At 33.2% G+C, this 26,187-nt stretch overlaps 1 protein-coding gene across 19 annotated transcripts; it reads right to left on the bottom strand.

Moving 5' to 3' along the window:
• Window positions 1–1,039: 1,039 nt before the first annotated feature.
• Window positions 1,040–24,314, bottom strand: LOC18442916 (melanoma-associated antigen G1-like protein). 19 transcript variants are annotated; one of them, XR_016054113.1, is made up of 8 exons: window positions 23,920–24,253; window positions 15,667–15,894; window positions 8,302–8,354; window positions 7,961–8,207; window positions 7,448–7,489; window positions 7,256–7,369; window positions 6,911–7,025; window positions 1,040–1,419 (listed from the first exon to the last, which is right to left on the bottom strand). XR_016054113.1 is itself a non-coding variant. In XM_088864865.1 (8 exons), exons 3-8 carry the CDS (start codon window positions 8,350–8,352, stop codon window positions 1,372–1,374), a joined length of 714 nt encoding a protein of 237 aa, XP_088720991.1. In that variant the 5' UTR covers window positions 8,353–8,354; window positions 15,667–15,894; window positions 23,920–24,314; the 3' UTR covers window positions 1,040–1,371. The 19 variants fall into 19 exon arrangements, 12 of the variants coding, with proteins under 12 accessions (XP_088720991.1, XP_020528262.1, XP_088720995.1 ...); XR_016054107.1 differs by lacking the exons at window positions 15,667–15,894; window positions 23,920–24,253 and adding exons at window positions 8,581–8,717; window positions 9,422–10,028 and having other exon boundaries at window positions 7,448–7,597; XR_016054109.1 differs by lacking the exons at window positions 15,667–15,894; window positions 23,920–24,253 and adding exons at window positions 8,581–8,717; window positions 9,422–10,028 and having other exon boundaries at window positions 7,448–7,594.
• Window positions 24,315–26,187: the final 1,873 nt, after the last annotated feature.

Raw genomic sequence — 26,187 nt, 5'->3', positions numbered from 1 at the left:
ACATCAATTGCGAAAACAATAATCTTCTAGCCGGCAGCGATTCCACACTTCCAATTCCTAAATTGATTCGGTTTCCAAATCACTTTGGGTAACTATGGTTCAGAGGATATTGAAAAAATTAGTAACATATTTTGCTTTCTTAGTGGATTATTATATTTAATATTAATTACTTCCTAGTTGTAATGGGTTTAGAATTAGTTTTATTTCTATATGAATTAGAATTCTTAGAATTATCAAATTCCTTGGACCAACTATAAATAGATTTACAAGCCAGTGGCCTAAGAGTGGATTCTTAATAAATAAAATTTGAGTTTCGATGTAGTTGGAGTCCACCTTCATAGGAGAGATTCCTCAACTCTTTTTGTAGAGAAAATGATTCAGCAACCCCACTCTGGGTCTCCCCCAAGGTTAGAGCCCCTCTTCTTGTTTTGGTTAAGATATTTACCAAAATCCTAGTCGAATGAAGTTTTCCGTGTAACTTCATTTGCACTTTTTCTTTCCCCTCCTATGTGGCACATTCCCAACCAAGATTCCTCAACCAAATTCATCACATTCAAAACCTTCAATAAGCCCTAGCCAAATCTTTCCAATACGTAGATTAGCTGAGGCTACCCCAGAAATGCACCTATCCTCTCAAACTTAAATTTAAACCCTAGCTTTGCATTAATTCAATCCTAAAATCCATCTCATCACCAGTTTATCTTGCTGCACCTCCTAAATCCAGAAATATTTAACCCCTTTCCTAAAGCCATTCCTAAACATTACCCTAACCTAACTAAATCCTTCCCCATAACCCTAACCCCAGTTCCACTTCAATTAGACCATGTATTATCCAATTCTACCCCAAATAAACCTTCATAAGACCCAAAACCCTGCTATCCTGATCTTTGAAGGAACCCAAAACCATTTAAATCTCAGTTCATCATCATCCTCATCAGAGCATTTTCCAACTAATTGGGGTCAGCTAAATCTGCATTTAAATCTCAGTTAAAACTCCTAAATCTAACTTAATTAGAATTCCAAGTAACACCCAAAATTCTTTCTTTCTACGCCTACCTTGCATTCACAATTGTGTAGGAGCCAAGGCCCTTGGTCCTACATAAATGGATCTGTTGATAGAACACAATTTACCATGCTTCGTAATCAAAACATTCACCAATATGTTTCTTCCATGCATCTCAATAAATCATTTAAGAACTAGGACAGAGTCAGTAATTACTGACCAACTTCTTTTCAGAAGTATCACTGACCAAAATTTTAGGTTTTGTGTTCAAACTGCACCAGAAGAGCTTCAACTATTTGCTTGAGCACCAGAGGAAATGTGAGCAACAGTACAGCCCCCTGCATCAAATGAAGGCCTCGCATGGCAGGTTAAGATGATTCTTCAGGCTTTACATAAGCAGCATCATTTCTTGTAACCTGACATCAAATCAAAGCCTCAATACACCAAGTTCCCAGTTACATGTGTGTATGTGTGTGTGTGTGTGTGTGTGTGTGTGTGTGGTTTGTGTGTGGATGGAAGACGAGTACCAAGCATACACTGGCAGACAAACCATAATTAATAAGCTACCCACTATTTCTCATAAAACATTAGAACTTTTTTATAGCATTTTCTGGTCCTTGCCACAACCTCGGTGGCTGTATAGTGCTCCCATTTCATGGGCAGCTATCTTTTGTACTTTGTAATTTCTTCTTCTTAATACAAGGTTAACATTAACAATAAAAACTAAAAAATTAGAACTTTCTTGCATCACATTTGTTTCCATATTCTAAAGACTTAGGAAGAACAAAGAACAATATCTGCAAGACCAAAGAACTATGTTTTTTCTCTAAGAAGTCAAGGTCTGACATGTAAGGCATCTAATTTGGTAGAAACCTTTTACAAACATTGGTTAAGACTAAGACTGGACTTCATAGAGCCATTTCTGGGTATCAAAGTAAAAAATTTATAAGCATTAGGTAGCATGAATGGAGAAACAATGCTCCCCAACGGTCTGTTGTTCACATCTAATGGTTGAGGAAGCTGCTTATATCCAACCATGATATAAACCGGTAACATAGTAAGCACTTATACGAGCATGTAATCTTTTTTGAGAAGTTCTAATTTCCTTTTTTTCTTTTTGAGAAGACCATGAGATTTAAAATTTTAGAATTATGAGATCAAAGTTTAGCACTAATACAACGATGTCATTTCAAAGTTTAGAATCAATACAACTAGGATTTCCAGCAACCAAAAACAGCGAGAGATCTAGAAAATGAAATCCAATACATAAGACCGAGAAGGTGGGAGAGACATGGATAAATAGTGACGATTTCTGCTGATGTGGGCTAGGCATAACAGATGGGGACAGGAGATTTTCTAGGTCTCAAGAATTGCGTTTGTGTTTATTTTGTAGAATAAGAATCCTGATATCAGTTTATAAACAATTATTCTAGTGACCTGCACTTAATTAAAAAAATAATTTTTCCAAAAAAGAGGAAAATGGAAGGACTAGCCAGAATCCACAAATATTGTACTTATGCCAGTGTTCACAAAGGCACCGATTTCCTTCCCCATGTACATGATGGACATTAGTCCCACCAAACTTTTGTATATAAGTCCATGATTTCCAATGTCTCCAGAATGCAAAACCTCTGAATACAAATATCTGGGGTGCATTTTCAACAAGAAACTGGTTAATTTTTCAAATTCCATACTATCAACCATTATTTATGTGGTTCACAAATACAGAATTATTTCTGCGATTCAAAATTTTCCAGCCACAATATTTATTTGGTCTGGAGACATTCACCACTACACTAGCTTGCATATAGATCAGGTACATTCTTATTTCAAACCAGCCAAGGATAATTTTGGTTTTCTTATTTGATGATGGATATGTTATGGGCAATTAGTTTACAGTTTAAAAACATTCCATATTTAACTTTGATTCATGAGCCATAATTTCCTTTGGAATCACATTCAGCCACTCACTTTTTAAGTTTCCATCCAATGCTTTTGATTCCACTCCTCAGAGCATGGGTAGCAAAACTAATAGGAAGGAAGATTTGACCACCAACAGTGTTAAGCGGATTATCATATTGTTGACCAACCAGAGCCGAAAGATTTGACCACCAAAAAGTGAGTTATAAAATATGTGCGCTTTCTTTTCTTTTTAGGTTGATAAATTCATATTTTTTATTCACATTTTGCATTCAATGTTTGTCTTTATCATTTTAAGAATGTCAGAATAAAGGGCCATGGATCTACATTTTATTTTCTGCTAGCATAATTTTTAATCGCAATAAAATTTTATATAGAAACACACACTCCTTATCCAAAATGAGTTAGCTTCTACATCATAAATTTCTTCAAAGAAAAAAAGCTTCTATGTCATAAATTATAATTATTAATTACAACTTACACATTTATGGGCATTACTATATACTTCAGATTATTAACACAATCTTTTAAATTTCCAAAATGAGTCCTGAGTGCCAGCCTAAGCCTTTAGTTGCCTTGCTTCCCACAAAAGCAATGCACTATTCTAGTTCCATTGTGAACATTGAACATTTCCAGCATGAAGCAAAAAATAGGCTTGTGACAACCCAATTGTACAGAACAATGTTAAAGCAAAACCCCATAATTTAAAGATAAAGACAAACCACCATGTGATTAGCAAAAGTCCCATTATTTCAATCACTGTCTTGCATAAAATACACTTACAAGTAATCAATTATTGAATTCCATCATAAATGCCAGCCAATGGAATGCAGAACTTGAATGGATAGCTTCTCTAAAATATTTGCTCATGAATAACCTTTACCACTAACAACCGCTCAACACTCTAAAGATGGACCTCATAGATAATAACCTTGATGACTCCCCTCTGTGAAAGACCATCCACCTAATTGTGTTTCTTAAAGGTAAGCCATGGGGATCCATTCCCACTGTTTTAAAATCATTGACTCCACCTGGGATTTGCATGGGTAGATGTGACTCAGCAACACGGTGAATCTTGTTGTTTATCATACGGTTTGCTTGAGTCTTGCTTTCCTTTTTATAATTGATTCTTCCATTTTTCTCTAATGTTTTTAAAGAAACTCGGCTCAGTCAACTCAATATCACTCAGATCAGGACCAGGCCAAGTACAGAGCAGAGTCAAAGTTTAACATCATGGCTTTGACATACAAGCCCTTCAAAAGGAAAGCATCCAATTATGCTGACATTATTTTACAAGAAGCAGATGCACAATTTTTGGTTATGCTTTCAACCACTACTTCCACAGTGGGGAATATACACTTTCATTCCTCATGCACACCATGTGTCTTTTGGTTATCTATACCTTTTCCCAACATCAACAACAAATTATTCTCTCCACAGCCATCACACTTATTGCCCTCCAGGCCCACTACCAATTGTCTCCCTACACCTCACACAACACAAACATCACAAGCGTATGGTCTTCCCATTATGATGATTCTTTTCTACCAAGACGAAGAGAGATATTTAAGTTACAAGTTTCTTTCTTATGCACCAAACACAAGCACTCTATTGTCCTCGTTCCTTCCCTAGTGCCTTTTCCATGCTTAGCCCTTGCTTAAGTGATTTTCAACATATGAATTCCTCCTCCATAAGCAACCCCTTCACTACTAATGCACAATACCATCTCATGAGCATTGCAATCTACATCACCATAATATTTCTAACAATCAAGGGCTCCCAAGAATCATAATTTTACAGTTGCGTATCCACTACAACTAATGAAAATGGTCTACAGAATCTCCCTTCTCTTCTTTTTTTGAATGTCATAATAATTCTATTGGGAAAATTTGTGCATCAATTGCACATATTTTGATTACTCCCTTCTCCAAATTTCTCTTCAGCTATGGAACCTTTGAGCCACCACACACAACATCCTGAAGCATCTCTTGTTGAAACATAAGCTGCAAGCAACAGAATTTACATTTCTAGGCAGCAATTATGTTAATCAATTCCAAAATGGGCTACTACAGCTTTGTGCAAACAAAATCTTCACCAAAAGGGGTACTAGGTGAGCGGAAGCATTCTAGAAGAGGATACTCTCACAACAAGGAGAATTCCATTGACCTTATACTTGTCAACTCTAACATCCATATTCATTTCCCAAGATTAATTCGCTGTGAATAACAGTCTCCAAAGCATTTAATCACAAAATACAGGCTTAGTGCCCAGGCAACAAATCAATCCTCTTTAATATTCATGCCATTCACAAAATAACGGTGCGATTGCAATTTCTATGGCTAATGCATCACCTTCAAGACTTTATGGGGAATAAACATATGCTATCCAACAACATCCAGTTAATGAAGTTGTTTTCATTGCCTAATCACTTAGTTTTACCTTTTATTACATAAAAAAGTTATGCATATAGCACAAAGCAGCAAGAAAAAGCTCAAATTTATCTTGCCATAAATATTTTGGACATTAAATCTTAAGTCTCTTTTCTAGATAAGTAATAATTCCATTAACTAAGAAAATTCTAACATAATGGGAGTCAACCTACTCATAAATGATCACAACATCATAAATTTATATTCTCATACTCTATTTTCTTGGTTGTCCATAAAGGATACACATCCCGGCGCATGTCAAAAATGTTTGCTATTTTATCATTAAATCCGTCGAGGACGTTCTCAATTAGCTTCCCAATGGTCATTGTAGCAGATAAAAATCCTTTCATCCATGCATAATGTGTACGCCAACCATGGCTTTTCATATGGTTGCAGTCATCACATATTCCAATTTAATATTCCAAATAAAGACATGACATTAACTCAAGAACATGAAGAAATTTCCTAGATCTCGAGAATGGTTGAATCTCGGTCTTAGGTTCCAGACAACAATTTTACAATCCTCCCTTTTTGATCTTGCCCAAAGAAAAAAAAACTAGCCAAGTAGTATAATTCAATGAATCAGATACAACGTACCATGACCTCACTCAAGATCATTCTCATTCCCATGAGAGAGATCCAACCCCATGCAACTTTAACAGTTTAACTTCGTGTTAAGAAACACCCCTTCGAGTATTCTGTGTGAGAGATTCTCTGTATGAAAATAAGCACAAAACCTTTCTGTTGCCTGAAAGATATTATCCAATGTGCCCCTGGCAATATTCTTCCTTCCACTATTATAGAATAAGGGGAAAATAAGTACACGTTTCTCCCACTATTACCAAATAACAACTATTTGGCAGTGGTTTCTAGACAAGCAGGTTTCATAAAGCAACGGATGCAAACGACTTGCAGTAGTATTGCCACACAAGCGGAGGAAGAAATAGTATGGAACACATTTAGTGATCTACCCAAAGGCCCTGAGCTCTCACATAGTTAAGCACCGTGTTGTCTGGGATGATTTACCAAAGAGAACTCATGCGAACATGATCTGAATAATGCAGTGAATGAGAACTTAGGTTCCTGAAAAGGACAACTATAATCGCTTACAAGTCAAGATCCTCATCACCTTATAGCATGGCAGTGCATGAATCTTCTGCTCAACCGTGGCATTGTGGATTCAAAACTTAGCTTATCCATAAGAAACATTAAATAAAGTGACGAAGCCAGGATTCCCTAAGAAGTTCCCAATTGAACTAAGATCTTGATCATACAATTCTTTTTCTTTTTTCTTTTAAGATCCGAATACTATGCCTACTAAAATTTTAAGATATAATAGATGCCGTTAGTGATTACTCTGAAAATGTCATTAGGCACAGATAACATCATTCGCGAACTTTTATAAAAATAAAAAAGGAAAGTGCATCATGTTGTCAAGAAATAAAATAAGAAGGGGAATTTGCTAACAAGAGCAACCCAAATCATCCGTGTAATAATTATAGTTTTCCAAAGAACACAATCTTAGAAGTACATTCAAATGAAATGCTTCTTTACTTACCTTGGCAATGCACCCTTTCAACCTCTGTGCAATTGATTCATCTAGTGCTCTCTCAGCAAGCTCATACATCACACAATTTCCTTCTGGACCATTAACTCGTTCCTTTTGCAAGTATCTACACAGCACCAACACAGTACAATTGAGTTTTTTATGGCCAATATATTTCAGAAGAGTTTATTTTATGAATTATTCTCTCTATAGATGCAAAAGTACAATTGAGAATTTTATCACCAATATATTTCAGAGGACTTTATTTTATGGATTATTCTTTCTATAGATACAAACACTATAGCAATAGCAAGTTTGCGCACAAAATGCAAATAGTCAATATACTTTAACTCTAACCTTTGTTGGACAAGAGTGTCCAATGCCGAGCTAACATTTCCAAATATCGGATGATGTTCCTCACTTCCATCCAATCCCAATTTTCTCATGTGTTGCCAAAGGTTCTCTGTGACACTTTCACAGAAGTGCAGTCCACATCAACAATGCCATCAAGAATGAGAGAATTTAGTAAGTAAACATAAAGAAACCCACCTTCTGGAATTTTGCCTCCTGCAAGATGGATGACGCTCAACACTGCAAAAGTGAACCCAGCAAAATGAGCAGTCTCTTTGTTCTCGACATATTTACTATAGATTTCAGATGGTAATTTGCTGATGAGGACATATGATTTTGCATCAGCTGCTGCGGATCCAATGTGATGTTATACATGTATCAGATATCAAAGTAGAAAAAAAGGACAAAGTGAACAGTCTCTTTCCTTTTGGCTTATTTAATCGAGATATTGCTGGGTTATGCAATTTGACATAAACTTTTCAATTTTGTAACACTATATCAATAAAAAAGAGAAAATGTAGGGAAAGATACATGACACTGAAAAAAAAGAACCATGAAAAGAGATTGGTGGTGCAATTCCATATGAATTTAAATAATGTGACATAATTATTTCTAATGCTTTTTCATATGATAACTTTTTTGTTTAGATCTAAAGAGAATGAGAAATAATACTAATAGATAGTAAAAAAAGAAAAAGAAAAAATAACTCACCCTGCCGAGAACCACAGCCCTTATTGTTTGAAGAGGAGCGCAAGCGTTGAAGCTCTCTCAATTCATACCCAAAAATGCTATTGAGCTTCATTCGTGCCTCATTTATCACAAGAGATGGAAGTTGTCTCTGACGATAGTTTTTGGTTATCAACTGAGCAAGCTCTTCTCTTTTAATGGGAGCACCCGAATTTTGATGATTTTTAAATAGAACATAACGAATTACTTCAGATACGAGCTTGTCCTTCTCCTATAATATTGCAATCAAGCTTACAATTCAGTAGAAAGATTCATCAGAGTTATCTAAATGTAGGTTACATGAAAATGGCAGTGAGTCAATAAACCTCTATAGAGACATCAATTTGTGAGAGATAATCAGCATCAGCAGTCTCCATTCCTACAACAACAGATCCAAAGGCAGTTCTTTGAATGGTGAGGAATGTTATTAGATCATGCTATCACAGATAATTCACTTACTCTAAAAAAGTTATCAAAGGGAATTCAAATACCCTAAAACAAATTATCTGAGAGAAACCATGCAAAAAAGGAAGTGATTCACTGATCAGAGGGTGTAAAGAGAGAGAGAGAGAGAGAGAGAGAGAGAGAGATGGGAAACCACTTGCCACTTTATGCAAACGATTGTGGGGAAAAGTTGAGATTTCCGCAAATCTGAAGGTCTTGCTCGTCTAATGAAGTGTAGAGAGAGACGAATGGAGGGAGGGTTACTAAAAACGTGGGAATTCGTACCATGGGCCTGTACCTGGAGGAGCGTGTTATGGGATAAAGCACTTGATAAGAAATAAAGAATGTCTGTTTGGATCAAAATCGCCGTTTAATTGGCGATTTTTTTAAGAATTCGCTGTTTTTATGGAAACATTTTTAAACGGTGACCTTTGAAAAGGTCGGCAAAAAATCAAATTGTTTTCATAAAACCGTTTAAAACGTGTCTTTTTTCATAATACGATTTAAATCAGGCAATAAAATCGTATTCTTTTTTACCTATATTTTTTGTTTGAAAGATTTTTCTTTTTTTCCTGTTTTGTGTATTGCAGCCATTGCTACTTTCATGCTTTTTAAAAAAATTATTATTTCAAAAAAAAAACCTAAAATAGAAACTTTTATCCCCTGTGTTCTTCAAATCCACAGTTGCAGATTGATGGTATGAATTTTTTTTTTAAAACTTAAACAAATAGATGCACATTTCAGTTGTTATTCTAGAAAATCATTGTGTAAATGAAATTCTGTTTATAGCAAATCATTTTGTAAAGTAAATCACTGTGTAAAGAAATCATATACATGCAGATTTCAGTGATTATTTGTGATAATTGTTTTTATGAAAATACTGTTTATGGCACAAATTAGATCTCAAAACATAGTCTTTTACTGATGATGAGAGGCAGAGATAGTGACTACAGGACCAAGTAATCGATATTTTGTTTTTGATTGTATAAACTGTATACTTACAGGAGGAAGCAATTGTACATATAGGATTAGTTCCCCAAACTTAATCCTTCAGCTCTGCTTGCCGTTTCTCCAAGAAAATGAAAAACCCTCTTCAGACTATCCTGTTTCGCCAAGAAAATGAAAAACCCTCTTCAAACTATCTCAAATCAGAGACAAAAACCCTCTTCAAATTATCCCAAATCATCCCATTTTCCTTTTCTCTCTAAAAATCAGTTAGGGCCTCTTCCATTAGGGTTCTTCATTTTCTCTCTCTAAAAATCAGGGTCTCTTCCATTAGGATTTGTGAAGCCCATAAACTCTTTCTTCTTTCTTTTTATTCTCTCTATAAACCCAAATGGCTATGAGCCCAGCCCTATTTTCTTCTCTTCCTTCTTCCTTCTTCTCTCTTCTCTTCCTTCTTCCTTTCTTCCTTTCTTCCTTGTCTCTAAACCGTAAACACAGATGTGAAACCCAAATTTCTACTACGAGCCTTCTTCTCTCTCTATACCGTAGACACAGACGTGAACCCAAATTTCTACCAGCCTCTTTTCATTTAAAGAAATTTATAAAACTTTAACGGAATGCCCATAGTCACCATACCATAGTTAAATCATGGTAATGAGAAAACAAAAATCGTGTATTTTTTTTATACCTGTATATAGATGTGAGGTTTAAGTATTTAATAAATAAATTTATAGAGTATATTTCACACCATAACATAGTTAAAGTATTTTAATAAATAAATTTATATAGTATATTTCTTGTTGTACGTAATAAGTAGGTGTGATGTTTGTTAAAATATTTAACGGGTACATTTATATGGTACATTTTTTTGGTATATACTACTTAATTATGTATTTAATATTAAATGATTGAATGAGAGTCACAATACATCTAAATTAATTGACGTAATTATATTAGTCTAATAAAGTTTTTATAGATGAATTAATAATTGATGATTTTGACATAATTTTTATTTTTTAAAATTTCAAAATTTCTAATATTATAAATTTATCCGATTTTTTTACTCCAATTTTTTTAGTCTAATCCAATATATTAACGATATTTTTATATGAAGTATTTTTGCCGATCCTTATTTTGTATCCAATTTTTTCATCCAATTTTTGAAAATAAAAATGATTTGTTTTTTATTTTATGGTGAACCGATTTATTGATAGTCCCCGACTTGCTAACTATGGTTTGGATTGCCTAAAAGATGTGAATAAAATTCTTTTTGTATTTTGAGAAAAGTTTGTTTAACGTTGCAACCTCATAGACACCGGACCCTGGTATTTTTTATCTTACATTTAATGTTAGGCTGTACTAAGTAGCTTCTCATATTGTTTCTTAACAATAATGAAATCCGTATTTTCTTTCTTTTTTTCCTTTTTTTTTTCCTTTTTATTGTATCCCTATATATTCTTCTTTTTACGTTCCAAAGATTCTATTAACGTTAATGTATTGAAAATATATGTAGGATTGGGAAGCCATTGCTCGGTCGCTAACCATCCCCGTTTGGGACAATATTCATCCCATACTTCAAGCTAATGAGTTGGGACTATATAAACAATGTTGACTCTGTAGTTGTCGTTTCTCTCTATACTCTTTTGTTGTCTTTTCCCTCCATACTTTAATCCATTTGGTTTATTATAAGGGTGTGATTTGGTTTATTATAAGGGTGTGATTTCTATAAGGTTGCACCTTCAAATTTAATCATGTAATTTTTGTGAAAAATATTTTTAGGATTATTTTAAAATCTATTTTTATATCTAATTATAAAATTTTAAATTTGAAAAATGGTTAAAATCAAATAGATATATAAACATATGAAAATCTTGAAAACAGATGATCTAAAAAATGCATTGCAGATACACTATTTTTTGGACTCAAAATCCTATCTTTTTTTATTTTATTTCATATTCATGCATCTCGATGTCGAGATGATCAGTTAGTGGTTTTTTTAGCATTAAAACAACCTTTTCTAATGGATTTTTAAGGTGTATCAATGATTCTACACTTTAAGGTTGCAACCTTATATCAACTTTGGTTCATGTAATGGACTTCAGGAAATGGATGTGTTCATTATGAGATTTTATGCTCAGTTTTCGATTCCTTTTCTGATGGCAAAAACTTTATTGGCAATTCAAGACTTGGCACTATATGACTGAATCTGCATTGTGTTTTCATGCACACGACTGAGGACATTTCTCTAACAAAACCCAACAGTTTGCCTTCTTAACTCATATATTAAAAGAATTAGAGTTCACTCAGATCATTGAGGTTGGGATTGAGTAAGAAATTGTTCTTCTGACCTGGTTCACATTTTTCTTTGATCACTGATATTCTAATTCAATTCCAGGTGACTCGTCCATCTATAATGAGTATGTCTTGAACAGTCAGTTTGAGACAAGAATTTACCTTCAGGTGAATCGTTGCTGACAAAGACCATCGCTTGCAAACTGTGGTAGATAAACAGGGCTGTGTCTCTCTAATTGTATATCTGCCATTCCATTAATTGCTTTTGGTTTCCGTAAAACATGACCTTCAATTTAGTGAGTTGTTCTTGTTCATGTGGACGTTATAAGAACTTTATCTGTGGTGCTGCCCCTTGGTGCCCAGGAAGAACCTTTTTCACCCTGAAACCATAGATTTTTTCGAAGCATCTTTGCTGAAAATTCAAAATTCTTTTGACACATGCTAGCCATTTTGGTTTGGAACTGTTGGTAGTTTCATCTTGGTTGGTTTATTTTGCGGAGGATGTCCCATACAATCAGATTTTCAGAAATGCCTGTTCAGATTTAAGTACTTATTTGCCCTTCTATTCAAAGTCCTGAACATGTCTGACACAAGGGCTTTGTTTTCTATGATTTGTAGAACTTATTTTTGTACGGCTATGGCGCAATATTCAACTTCATTGCCATTCTTGGGATTGGTATATTCAAAGGTAACTTTTCAATTCTGAAGGACCAGTTTGGAGGCACTCCAACAAAAGTTCTATAATTTTCCTCTTTCATTAATCATCCATGGCGTCTAATTTTGATTTTGGGCTTGGACCATTTTCCACTGCTTCAACTCTTTCCTTTGAAACTGCTCAAGATTTGGTTCTACTACTATTCTTGAGCCCCAAGCTACAAGTTCAACCAAAAATATACATACAGGTTATCATGAAAATCTATATATAGACACAGAATGAAGCCTCTCTCTATATCATCGTTCTCCGTGCTCCCAAACCACCATATTCTCATATAGACACAGACCCATTATTCCTCTCTCTCCCTCTCTCCCTGCAAATGGAAGCCCAAAAGGAAATATTGCTTGATTATCCCCACTTTGTCCTTCTTTACAAAGACAACACCGTCGATCAATTCAGAGGCACTGAGACTGTGCCCCCTTGGGTTGATTGCTTCTTTTCACCATGTCTATCGAAAAGATAATAGTCTGACAGATGGGTTAGCAAAATATAGAGCACATTTGGAATCTCTCCTTCTTGTTGATGAGCTTATTAATTGCTCGTGATATTGTAATTTTCTTTGATCAATAAGATTTAAGTAACATTGTCAACTATATATATATATATATATATATATATTCAAAGGTATCAAAAACTGTTGTCTGCTTTGTGCATATGTGCATTATGAATGTGCAACTTCTATTGTAGTAACAAAGGCTGAATCCTGGAATAATGGGATTTACCAAAGAAAAAAGTAGGGACTACTTGGGAATGCAAATATTGCTTGTTGAAATTTGAATGCACATAGTGATCAACCTTATTTACATGTTGCAAATAATTTTTATTTTGTATTGTTATTTAATTACTTTTCCAGGGCCAAGTCACTTCAATATTCTTCAAGGGCATTCAAAGGCTACAATGTTTTCTGATTGTAACAATGCAGATCAGGGAATTCTTTCCTCTTTCTTTTTCAAATATGCAGGTCCAAAGAATTTATTGTTAACTGGTTCATTTTTTCAAATTTTTATGGTATTGGTTGGGCAGGCTGATTATATTATTTAATGCTCCTAAGTTTGATTTTTCCATTCTTACTATTTTTTGTTTGTTTTTCTTAAGTCCTTTCTAACTGCATGCAGACCAATTTTGAAGAAGTAATCTCTATTGTTGCGACAATCTTCACTGGCATATCCTCTGCAGCATTGTTTGGTCATACTTTGACCATAAAATTTGTCTTAGGAATCTCATTTGTCTTTATCTCCATGCATCAGGTGGTTGGTTGGTTCTGCTCCACGGAATTAAAGGTTTTGTTTTTGTATGCATGCATGCTTATTTTTGTTTGTTTCATTCAGGTCATCTCTCCACTATCAAAAGTTAGAGATGAACCACAAAATGGAGCAATAGAAATGGAGGTTCAGAATAATCACAGGTTTGTCTTTCTTCACTTGTTTTACTCTGCTGCCATAAAGTGTGGCCATGAACTGATGTGGTTATTGCATTTGGTGCTTTTCGTAAAATATGTCATTAACATTTTCTTGGTTATAAGCTGAGGGTCATTGACATTTAGGTATCAAAGACTTTCGATCTATGTTACTTCAGGATACATGCATATTAATGTGATAATAGTTTGGGGAATTATAAGTACTACTTGTTTTTTAAGTGCTGAACTTCATCCTATAGAATATTGACCATGGAAGCCATGTGGCTTTCCTCTTCTAACAAACTGTCATATAAACTATGCTGACCTGCTTTCTCAGCACTTGTCAGTGTTAAACATGTTTAGATGATGATAATGCATGTGCGTAATGCCTTTTTTTGTAGGAAAGTTGTGTATTTTATTAATGTGGAATATGGAACTCTTATTTTGTTATTACTTTCTCAAGCCAATACAACCATGATGTACTATTTTAAGTTCCATTTGTGCACATGGATTCTCATGTTGACATAGGTAGACCTACAATTTCTGAGCTATTGTTAGTCATAGCATCTTGGGTAGCTGAGTTCTAATGCGCCATTAGAGAGAGTGGGTTGTCCTTTTAAATGCAGTTAATTTAGTGATGTATCTGCCACTGTGACAATTTATTACATGCTTCTTATGTTGTCACATGCAGAAGTAGACTTCTGGAGACATAGGTGTGTTAGGTCTCAGTCCAATTCCACCCAGCCACAAATGCATTTAATGTGCATATTTTCAAGCACCCAAGTATGAAGAAACACTAGAAAAACAGTAAAATTGGTAGAGAAATAGTAAGAAAGAGGGAGGGATAGAAGTGAATTTAACAAATAACAAAAAGATTTACGGAATTCACAAACTTTCAGTCCGATTCTACCAAGCCACTCAACATACATCAAATTCAAGCTTCCCAATATGGAAAAAGAGCTCTGGAAAACAGCAAAGCCGATAGAAAGAAATTAAAAAAAAAAGCCAATGACAAAGTTCAGTCCTATTCTATCCAGACAAGCAGTATGAAGGATATAGAAACAAACAGTAAACACTGGTACAGAGACAGCGAAAGAGAGACATGTAAAACTGGTAGAGAGAGTGAAAGAGAAACACGTAAAACTCATACAGATAGAGAGAGAGATGGAATTGACTCTTAAAAATAAAAAAGAGGCGTCCACAATATGTCAGTCTAAAGCTACCGTACCTCAAACATGTTCAATGTACATCAAGCACGCAAGGTGAAAACACTTCAAAAACAGTAAAAATTGTTTAACACAACTAAAAGAGCTCAAATACATTCACAAGCACATGGAATGCACACCAAACATTAAACTAACATCAATTTCAATCTCCCAAATCATAACCAAAACATTCAAACAATCATCACATGCAAGCTCCCAAATCATAACCAAACCACCCAGTAAACATCAAATTCAATCTCCCAAACCTTAAACAAAACCCCCCTAAAATTTTTGAAAAACCGGGTTCCATCAAGCATTCAATAAACATCAAACTCAAGGTTCCAAAACACAACCAAAACACCCAATAAACATCAATTCCAATTGCCCAAATCATAACCAAAACAACCAAAAATAAAAAATAAAAAATGGAAAACTGATTTCCAAATTCAATCTCCCAAATCATGACCAAGTTCACCCAAACAAAAATAAAAAAAACTGGGATCGCTCAAACATTTAATAAACATCAAATTCAAGCTCCCATATCATAACTAAACCACCCAATAAGCATCAAATTCAATCTCCAAAAACACAACTAAAAAATAAGCATAAAAATCAAGCTCCTGAGTTATAACCGGAACACCCAGTAAACATCAAATTCAAGCTCCCAAAACACACAATAAGCAGGGGACAATACCTAGCAATGAGATTTGCAGTTGCAATTGGAGTGAGCTTTACGAATGGCTGCGTGAAGAAGGAGAGAGAGCTTCTCAGCGGTCTAGGGTTTCATCAGCAAAGTCTACGGTTCTGATTTATGAATTCACAAGAGCTTCGTCAAAGAGAGAGACTTGCATATAGGAGCAAGCTTAGGGCTTCACAGGGGGCTCACGTTCGTCTGTGTTTGTTTTGGCCGGACTCCAAGGGCCTGTTTGATAATTGAAAGCAAGTTCATGAACTGTAAATTAGAAGTTCCTGAGGAACTGTAAATTAGAAGTTACTTAAGAAGTTCTTGGTTTCTATGTTTGATAACCTCCCTGGGAAGTTAAGAAGTTCCTGGTTTTTGTGTTTGATAACTTCCTGGGAAGTTAAGAAGTTCTTGGTTTGGTCCCAACCAATTATATTCATGAACCCAGAAGCAATATTCACTAAAAATAAAAAGGTAACAAAAAGAGCATGGTAGCTGCAACATTCATAATTGGAGCTAAGTAAAACTGAACAAACCCAAAAATAAAAAATAACAAAAAGGTAAGTAAGATTATTCTCAATTCCAATAGAATTAAGCATTTTATTCACAAACCCACATCATAGATGTGTATCATAGAAAAAATATATCAGATTTCATGAACCCACATCATAGCTGTATATCAAAGCAATTTCAAAAAAAAAATAGCAAAGCAATTTCAATAAATACTTGGAACAAATGAAACCATTGAGTGAAGAACAAATTCAGGAATGAAAACAAGCAAGCTAGTAAGCAATAGCAACTAAACTTCACAAGTTTTCAGAAAATCATGAATTGTGACTAATGAGAATCAAAAGAGAACTATGGGAGAGACTTGATAATTGTGAACAAAATTTTAGTAATCATTGGAAGCTCAAAGTACAATCCAGCAACCAAGTTCTACACCAACGAGAAATCAGAACGGTTTAGCATTTGACCACAATTCAAAGATCAGAATAAGAATGCATTGACCACAATTCAACATGCTGAACTGTTTAGCATTTAGCACACAAAAGGTTCCCAAGCATGCAAAAAAAGACAATGTTGGAAATGTACATGCTCAACCAGAAATATAACCACCCTGTACTATTGAACCATAAATAAAGCATAACAAAAGAGAGCATAATATTCTCAATAACTAAGCTATAATTTTCTAAAGGCCATTGAAAAGGTTAATGAATAAATTGAATTGCAATCCAAACAACATCCGAGCAATTTCTCAAATAAGGATGTGACATGGATTAGTTAAACAGAAATACAGAAAAAAAGACAAAAAACATTTTAATTAGCCATGAAAGTAAAGTTCATCACTTCGGAAATCAGTGTTCAATAAGAGCACTGAAACCAAATCCTCATTTATTATGAATCCAAAACCACCTTCCAATTTCCAAATTTGACTATGACCATTCCCAAAAACTAAAGTTCCTTGACAGAAGTCCTAAAAAACTAAAACCAATAACACTCATTTGATGCGAATAGTCTCTAAAAAATAGTATATGGGTGTCAAATTTCTTCTCTCTCTTGGTGTCATGGCATGGACAATAGTCCCCGTGCTTGGTATCACAGAACTCGAAGAAGTTGGGGATGGTGGTATCATAGTCTGATAGATTTGGAAGTGAAGGATCAGAGTGGTGGTGTTCAAAGTCCATAAAGGGTCCAGATTGGTGAAGAGTAAAGAGATCCAGCCTTACCCCATTACCAAAACAATCTGCAGTTGAATTGGAGAATGAGTTTAGGAGAAGAAAATATGGTTTTTTGTGGAGATTTAAACCAAGCAAGTAGGAGAAGAGATACAGGAAAATATGAATTACCCAAGCTAATCAAAACTACTTTTTTGACGGATTACCCAAACTATAAGTCTTTTTTTTTCTAATCCTCTTTTTCAAATAAACTATTTTTGGAGTGGCTTCTCTAAATAATATTCGATTTCGAGCTGCAAAAGATTTAAATCTTTTGCATTTGTCCAAAATTGAGTTTGAGGGTTGAGCATTCTTGGAGCACTAATTCAATTTTTTCAATTTTTTATGGGATTGTTTCCATAATAAAAACAATATAACAATTTTTAAGGTTTGCATGAACTAGGGTGATACTAATGTAGTAAACTCACAGTAAATCAAGCTAATCAAAATTACAGCAGTCTGGAATGAAGTATACTGATTCCAACAGGAACCCAAACTATCAAATGATTGGGCATCCATATTCTTATCATGCAGACAACCAACAAGCTCTCCAATATCCCATCATGCAGACAACCAACAAGCATTCTAATACGGATCATTGTCAGGGAACTTGATGTCAAGCACTCAAAACAATCAGTTAACCCTGAATCTAGATTTACAACATAGAAAAATCACGAAATAAAGCTTTTGCATTGCCTTAGAACTCGATTTACAACATAGAAAACTATTAAACCAATTTAATACTACATTCAACATAGGAAATTATACAAAAATAAGTAGATTAAACCCTAGAAATGTTTTTATATGGTTTCCTCCAAAAAACCCTGAGAACAATGTTGTTAACAGAGAAATCCAAAATTAGCAAGAAAAAAAGAAGAAAAAAATGCAAAATCAACAGAGAACTCACTGCTTGGAGGTACTTGTTGAGGTTGCAAGGTCGCGAATAGTACTGGGCGAGAGGCTGCCTTTTCTGGGAAGAGAGAGCGAGAGAACTTTCGCAATGGAGCTGCTGTTTTGCTGAGCGCCAAATTGCGAAGACAGGGGTGGGTGACCGGCTGAGTAAACCCTAGGGCACTTTTATCGGGGAAGTTTTGATCTAAATTCTCCCTTTCAAGTTCCGTACTATTCGTCGGAACTTTTTCTACATGGGAACATGGACAATGCGAGGCATACCTTACCGTTTTTTATCAGAAGATCAGATAGAACAGGTAAGTTCTAACTTCCAGGAAGCAACTTCCTAATATCAAACACGCTCCAAAAGAATTTGTCCACCGAAATTATCTAGGGGTCGTTTGGATGGAAGGAAATTAGGAAATTTGGACAGTTGAAATCCAAAAAAAGCTATAGATTTGCAAAATGAAGGATGCCTAAAATAGTCGAATCTATTGTTTGTTCATTATTTGATAACAAAATTGAATATAGTTTCTTTCTCTAAAATTTTAAAATATTTTTTCTCTTTAAAGCTCAAAATTGTTTTAACTTAATTTCTTTATCTAAAATTTGATATGGTTTTTCTCTCTCTAATTGTTTTAACATAATTTCTTTCTCTGAAATTTGATATGGTTTTTCTCTCTAAAAGTTTGAGATAGTTTATCTCTCTAAAACTTTCTTTAAAATTTAATATAGTTTTCTTATCTAAAATTTTAAGATACTTTCTTTTTAAAATTTAAAATTTGAGATAGTTTCTCTCTCTAAACTAGAATATAATTTCTCTTTAAAATTTCAAGATACTCTCTCTATATAACTTAAATTTGATATAATTTCTCAAAAAAAAACTTTGAGTTAGTTTCTCTCCCTAAAACATTTTAGGTACTTTCTCTCTCTAAAATTTGATATAGTTACTCTTTAAAATTTTAATATATTTCTCTCTAAAAGTTAAACTTTGAGATAGTTTATCTCTTTAAAATTTAAGATAATTTCTCTATTTAAAATTTGATATGGTTTTTCTCTCTAAAATTTTAAAGAAAAGTATATGATGATATCATTTACTTTTGGTACAAGGTGATCACAATAAATCTTGACCATTGAATATGAAATTGGATGGCTGCATTTATTTCATTGACCAAGCTCAAAGTTCAAAAAAAAAATTTCGAACTTTGTGAAACACTCCAAGCTGTCAAAATTTACGTAAGTAATTGTGGCCTCCCTATTCCAAAGGTAAATGGTCTTATACCATACAATCCCAAAATTTAATATATTTTATGTCTCTAAAACTTAAAATTTGATATAGTTTCTCTTTCTAAAAACTTTTAGATAGTTTATCTTTCTCTCTTTAAAAATTTCATGTACTTTCTCTATCTAAAATTTGATATAGTTTCTCTATCTAAAATTTTAATATAGTTTCTCTCTCTAAAATTCTAAGATAGTTTCTCTCTCTAAAAGTTTTGAAATAGTTTGTCTCAAAGAATATTTGGGTACTTTCTTTATCTAAAATTTGATATAATTTCTATTTCTAAAATTTTAATATACTCTCTCTTTCTAAAACTTAAACTTTGAAATAGTTTTTTTCTCTAAAGAATTTGAAATATTTCTCTCTTTCAAAATTTTGAGATAAAAACTCAAAGCTTATTTTATCTTAGAGCAATGATCTAATGCAACGGTTGTATTATAATATAATGCAATGACATTTCTAGAAAAGTAAGTTTGTGATCTTTGTATAACTCCAAATTTTGCATACACTCTCTTTATCGCAATAATCAATCCCCCCCCAAAAAAAAAAGTTCAACTTGAGCCCTAGATATGGTCAAAAATGGGTCCCCTCCAAAAACGAATCTAAACCATTCATTTTGTGATTTCAAGATCTTAGCCTTTATAAACTCAAAATCAATTATTTTATTTTTTTTTAACATTGTTCATCTAATGATAATAAAGCCATCCAAAAAAAATTGAAAATGAAAAAATCCTTTTAAGGCCTAGATCTAAGCATCTCACCAAAATGAACGGCCTATGTTAATTGGGCCAAAAAAATACTTTATAGATTATGTTTTCAATTTTTTCTTTTTTTGTGATCGTTCATTAGAATGAAAAGAATGTATATTTCAAAATTTGGATCAAATAAATAGCTATAAAATAATTTTTTAAAGTTGCTGCATCATATTACTATACAACGGTTGCATGAAACATTGCTCTTTATCTTATCTTTCATTTTTAACCCATGGTTTCATTCCTCCTCTCCCACTTTGAAAATCCAACATTTTCATCACTATGATGTTCTTTCTCTAAAAACCTAATTCCTTCTTTTCTCCCCTCATATTCTCCCTCTAAAAATCCAGCATATTCTCCACTCTAACATTCTTTCTTGAAAAATAGTGCCCATTTTTGTATCCTCTCATATTATCTTTCTAATCGACTGGTTAGCAACTGATATTAGTAACAAAAAAAAAAAAAATCAATGAGAAAGAGGGAAAAACAAAATAAGTTGCACAAAAGCAATCATACATGTATAAAAACCCCCATAATGTGATTTCTCTCTCTTCCTTGATTTGCCCCCGTGTAATTTCTCTTTTGTCATATTTTAGTTTTGGGAGTAGTTTGTATAGACCCTAGGCTCTAAATAATCAAATTAGAGCCTACCTGCAAATAGTGTCGAAAAATGCGGTTTTAATACTGAAAATCTTTATGATAGCTTTTAAATATATTTTTATCTTTATTTACAAAGTTTAAAGCTTAAAAAATAGTGTAGACCGACAGATCTATGAAAACTTGAAAATCTTAAAAACTGACGGTCAAAAAATACGTTACAAAAAACACCATTTCCAAAACTTGAAATCCATTTTTTTCTCATGTCCATGCATCTTGATGTCGAGATGATCAATTTGAAGATATTTGGGCATCAAAACAACCTCTTCTAGTGAAATGTTTTAGGCAAGCTCTAATTTGATTATTGAGAGCCTTAGCTCTATATAAACTTTTCCTAGAATTTTTTTTGTTTTTTTTTTTAGGGTTAAAGAGATAAATAGACAGAATATGAGAAGAGTAGGGTATGAGAGTAGACCAAAACATATTAGGTGTTTAGAGAGATAATGTGAGAAAGGAATAATAGGTTAGGTTTTCAAAGAAAAGGTGAGATGGAAGAGGTCAAACGTCTTTTAGATAGTTAAACAAAGGATGGAAGAAACCATTAAAAAAAGAAAAAAATTAAGATAAGAGAAAATTGGGTTCTAAAATTTGGTCTTTAAAGGCCCGTTTGGATCCCTGAATTTTTCAATCCTGAGGAAAGTCAATCTTGGAATTGAGATTTTACGGGAATTGACATTTCGTGGAATCTGGTATATGTTGTTTGTTTCAATCCTGAGGAAACTCTTTCTAAAAGTTTTGAGTGTTTCTCTCTCTAAAAATTTTATGTACTTTTTCTCTCTAAAATTTGATATAGTTTCTCTCTCTAAAACTTAAAATTTAAAATAGTTTCTCTTTATAAAAATTTTGAGATGGTTTCTCTCTCTTTCAAAAACTTAAAAATTTCAAAGTCTATTTCTCTAACATTTTGATATTGTTTCTCTCTCTAAAAAATTTATATAATTTCTCTCTCTAAAATTTAATAAGTTTCTCTCTCTAAAATTAATTGTTTCTCTCTCTAAAACTTAAAATTTGGGATAGTTTATCTTGATAAAAATTTTGAGATGGTTTCTTTCTCTCAACAATTTCAAGTAGTTTCTCTCTTTAAAATATGTTATAGTTTCTCTATCTAAACTTTTATAGAACTATCTCTATCTAAAACTTACAATTCGAGATAGTTTTTTTAAAAAAATTTGAAGATAGTTTCTCTCTCCAAAAAATTTTAGGTACTAACTCTAAAATTTGATACGATTATTCTCTCTAAAGTTTTAAGATGCTTTTTCTCTCTAAAACTTAAATTTGGTGATAATTTCTCTCCAAAGTTTTCAGGTAGTTTCTCTCTCTAAAACTTAAAATTTGAGATAGTTCATCTCTTTAAAAATTTCAAGTAGTTTTTCTATCTAAAATTTGATATATTTCTCTATCTAAAGTTTTGAGATATTTTCTCTCTCTGTTTGATACCGGGAAGCAAATCCATGAATGGTAAATTGGAAGTTCCTGAAGAACTGTAAATTAGAAGTTCCTGAAGAACTGTAAATTGGAAGTTACTCAAGAAGTTCATAGCTTCTGTGTTTGATAAACTCCCTGAGAAGTTAAGAAGTTCTTGGCTTTTGTATTTGATAACCTCATGGGAAGTTAAGAAGTTCCTGGTTTCTTGTTTAATAACCTCTTGACAAGTTAAAAAAGAACTGGATATCTATATCTTGGGAAGTTAAGAAGTTCCTTGTTTCTTATTTGATAACCTCTTGAGAAGTTAAAGAAAAACTGGATATCTGTATTGGATTATCTTTAAATAATAAGGAATATGTAAATGTTATAATTGAGACTTAGATATGTATTTTTTATTAATTTGTATAATTTTATTTTTTGGAATACAATATCAATTGAAAGCAAAGTACGTTTGATTTAAAGAGAGAAAGAGAGAGAATTTTAAATTGATGCCTGATAAGCGTCCTAGAGAGAGATACATTTGTACACCAATTGAGGCAAATGTTTCATGATAAACTTTTAGAGCTCCAGAACAAACACAAAGATCAATAGATTTAAACAGAGCTCAATAAAAAATATATGTCCCACCTAAAAATAACTGTAAATAGATATCAAAGCTCAGAGTAAAAAAAAAAAGAACAAAGACAAAGATCAATAAATTTAAACAGAGCTCAATAAAAAATGCATGTTCCATCTAAAAATTACCGTAAACAGAGATCAAAGCTCATAGTAAAAAAAACAAAAACAAACACAGAGATCAATAGATTTAAACAGAGCTCAATAAAAAGTATATGGTCTATCTAAAAATATCTGTAAACAGAGATCAAAGTAAAAAAAGCAAGAACAAACACAGAGATCAATAGATTTAAACAAAACTCAATAAAAAATATATGGTCCATCTAAAAATAACTGTAAACAGAGATCAGAGCTGAGAGTAAAAAAAATCAAGAACAAATACATAGATCAATAGATTAAATAGAGCTCAATAAAAAATGTATGGTCCATCTTAAAGTTATTGTAAACAGATATCAGAGCTCAAAGTATTGCCATACAAAGTCTTGCCAAAAACAAAGAAAAAGCACAAAACTATATAAACAATTTTTAGAAATTGTCAATAAAGAACACCGCATGGAAATCATATATAGATCAACACCAGAAGTATATACGAACAAACACCAGTCCAATGAAATTTAGGGCTTTTGCCAAAATTCACAATTTACATTTGGGACTTCCACATAAAGCAGGACCATGGAGAAGGAACCCACAAAATCAATGAATAACAAATAAATACAGAAAAATTGAATAATGCAAAAAATAAGGAAACCATATGATTCCATAATGTGGGCAACCTAGAATTTCTCCCACATATGATAAACCAAATCAAGCATTGTTAGCACTAAAAAAAGCGATAACAACCAATATCACAGGATCTTAGAAGATCTTCGCATAGAGAAACCCTAATTTTTCGCGCAAGAGACATAGGTATATAGAAAAAAAAAAACCATACCTTTTAATGGAGGGTGGGAGGTTGGTGACTCAAGCCTAGGAACAATGGAGCTTGACCTACTGATGATTCCCCAAATAATAGATTTTTCGAGCTCTTTCTCTTGTGTAAGAGAGGGCTCTCTGTGAACGGCGAACTCTCTTTTTCTGTGTGAGAGATGGCAGAGGGAGGGCTATGTGCAAACTGCGAGCTCTTTTCTGTGTGAGAGATGGTGGAGGAGGACTCTGCGAACTGCTACGGCTTCTGCAAAATGCTAAGGAACTAGGGGGGTGGCGGGGACGGGTAATAAAAAAAGTTCCAAGTTTAAGTCCCGAACTAGTTTTTTTTAACGTGAGATTGTAACATGAATAGTTCGTTGAAGTTTTGTTTGAAGTTCTTTTTTTTTATCAAACACGAAACTTGAACAGTATTAAGAAGTTCTCAACTTTTAGGAAGACATTTAGTATACTCTCTTTCTAAAACTTAAAATTTGAGATAGTTTCTCTATCAAATTTTTTTTAAATAGTTTCTCTCTAAAAAATTTAGATACTTTTTCTATCTAAAATTTGATATAATTTATATATTAAAGTTTTAAAATATTTTTTCTCTCTAAAACTTAAAATTTGAGATACTTTCTCTCTCTAAAAATTTTCAAATATTTTCTCTATCTAAAATTTGATATAATTTCTAATTTCTAAAATTTTATTATGCCCTCTCTCTAAAACTTAAAATTTGAAATAATTTCTCTTTCTAAATGCTTTGAGACTAAAAATTTTAAGTAGTTCTTCTCTCTAAAATTTAATGTAGTTTTTCTCTCTAAAATTTTAATAAACTTTATCTCTCTGGAACTTAAGATTTGAGATAGTTTCTCTCTCTAAAATTTTAATTTGACCTCTTTAAAACTTTAAAATTGAGATAGTTTCAATCTCTAAAAATTATATGTTTTTTCTCTCTAAAATTTGATATAGTTTTCCTCTCAAAAATTTTAATGTGTTTTTTCCCCTAAAATTTGCTATAGTTTCCCTATCTAAAATTTTAATATATTTGTTTGTTTTCAGCAGCAAAATGGGTCATTTGCAAAATTTAAGCTTAAAATAAGCATTGAGGAATCCTATGGAAATCTCAATTCCAAGGAATGTCAATTCTAAGCGAATCAAATACGACTGGCCCAGCTTTTTCAGGAATAGTGACTCCTATAAATCTGAATCCAAGGAACCAAACAGGCCCTAAAAGACGGTCCATTTGCCCCTCTACATGAGTTTGAAGAGTAAAAAAAAAAAAAAAAAATTCCAAAGAAGTTTAATATCTTAAAAATGATATTTTTTAAGACTTTCTTCCAGAAAAGCTCTAAAAATAATAGTAGCAGTAACTACCTATTTCAGCTTGGATTGAAGGTTGGATTCCATAAAATGAGGCATCCAACATGAGCCCCTCTTTACCACTTGGGAATCAGATGCTGCCAACTTTTATGTAGTGGAAAACACTCACTCTGCCTTATCATCATATTGCCATTGGAATAAATGACTAAAATATCTCTCAGAAAGCATCCTTTTCGTCAAACATTAGATCTCTTATTGTGAACTATTAGATCACTTTGATTTGATGTGATAAGTTTGAAATTTAATGGTGTGGTGATGGAGAACAGAAGGCACATTCCTGATCTTTTAAAAGAACATGGACCTCTTTCTCACATATCTGAGACTTGAACATCTGAAATTCCCTACTATATCCATGATAGGAAAATATACAGTACTCTCATAGGAGTGCTATTTGGTGTGCTCAGACAGGCCATCCACGGCCTGGTATTATAAATAAATGATGATGATGATGATCTATTTTCCTTTTGTTGATTCCTGTCAGTAAAAGCAGCTGATCTCTATCGAATACCGACTATTGAAGGTTCAGATGGTCGGAAAGAGAATCCCACTATACGAAAGCTTTTTCTCAAAAATTTACTTGCATCACCTCTAAACCATCCAATGAGGTCAATCATTTTAGACTCATTGAGGAAATGATATCTGCTTTCTATCCTTTGGATTGGCAAAAAGGGCATGAAACTTAGAATATGAGATGTGTAACTGCATAGAGATCTTCTAAGGATGTTTAAACTATTGTAAACTTTTCAATAGTGATTGAAATTACCACTAGGGTATTGTTTGACATGTTGCATGCAGCTCATAAGCACTATGCTAAATGTTACCTCAAGCCAACTGTTGTTGGGCAATAAAGGCTTAACATGAAGTGTCTTGCTATGCTTTGATGAAGGAGTGGTTCATTTCAATCTTTCATCAT

Source organism: Amborella trichopoda, chromosome 4 (assembly GCF_054954075.1).
Source record: "Amborella trichopoda isolate Santa Cruz 75 chromosome 4, AtrichopodaSantaCruz75HAP2 v2.0, whole genome shotgun sequence".
In the NCBI taxonomy this organism is placed as follows: Eukaryota; Viridiplantae; Streptophyta; class Magnoliopsida; order Amborellales; family Amborellaceae; genus Amborella; species Amborella trichopoda.
Note: the sequence above shows the minus strand (reverse complement) of the source record. Positions and strands in the feature narration are given on the sequence as shown.

Bases quoted from the DNA above. Each gene is read 5' to 3' on its own strand.
- LOC18442916 (XM_020672603.2), bottom strand. From the start codon at position 8,352: ATGGAGACTGCTGATGCTGATTATCTCTCACAAATTGATGTCTCTATA. The intron at 8,208-8,301 runs GTTTATTGACTC...GCAATATTATAG, and splicing joins AAATTGATGTCTCTATAGAG to GAGAAGGACAAGCTCGTATC. The intron at 7,362-7,447 runs GTGGGTTTCTTT...AAAGTGTCACAG, and splicing joins AGGAGGCAAAATTCCAGAAG to AGAACCTTTGGCAACACATG.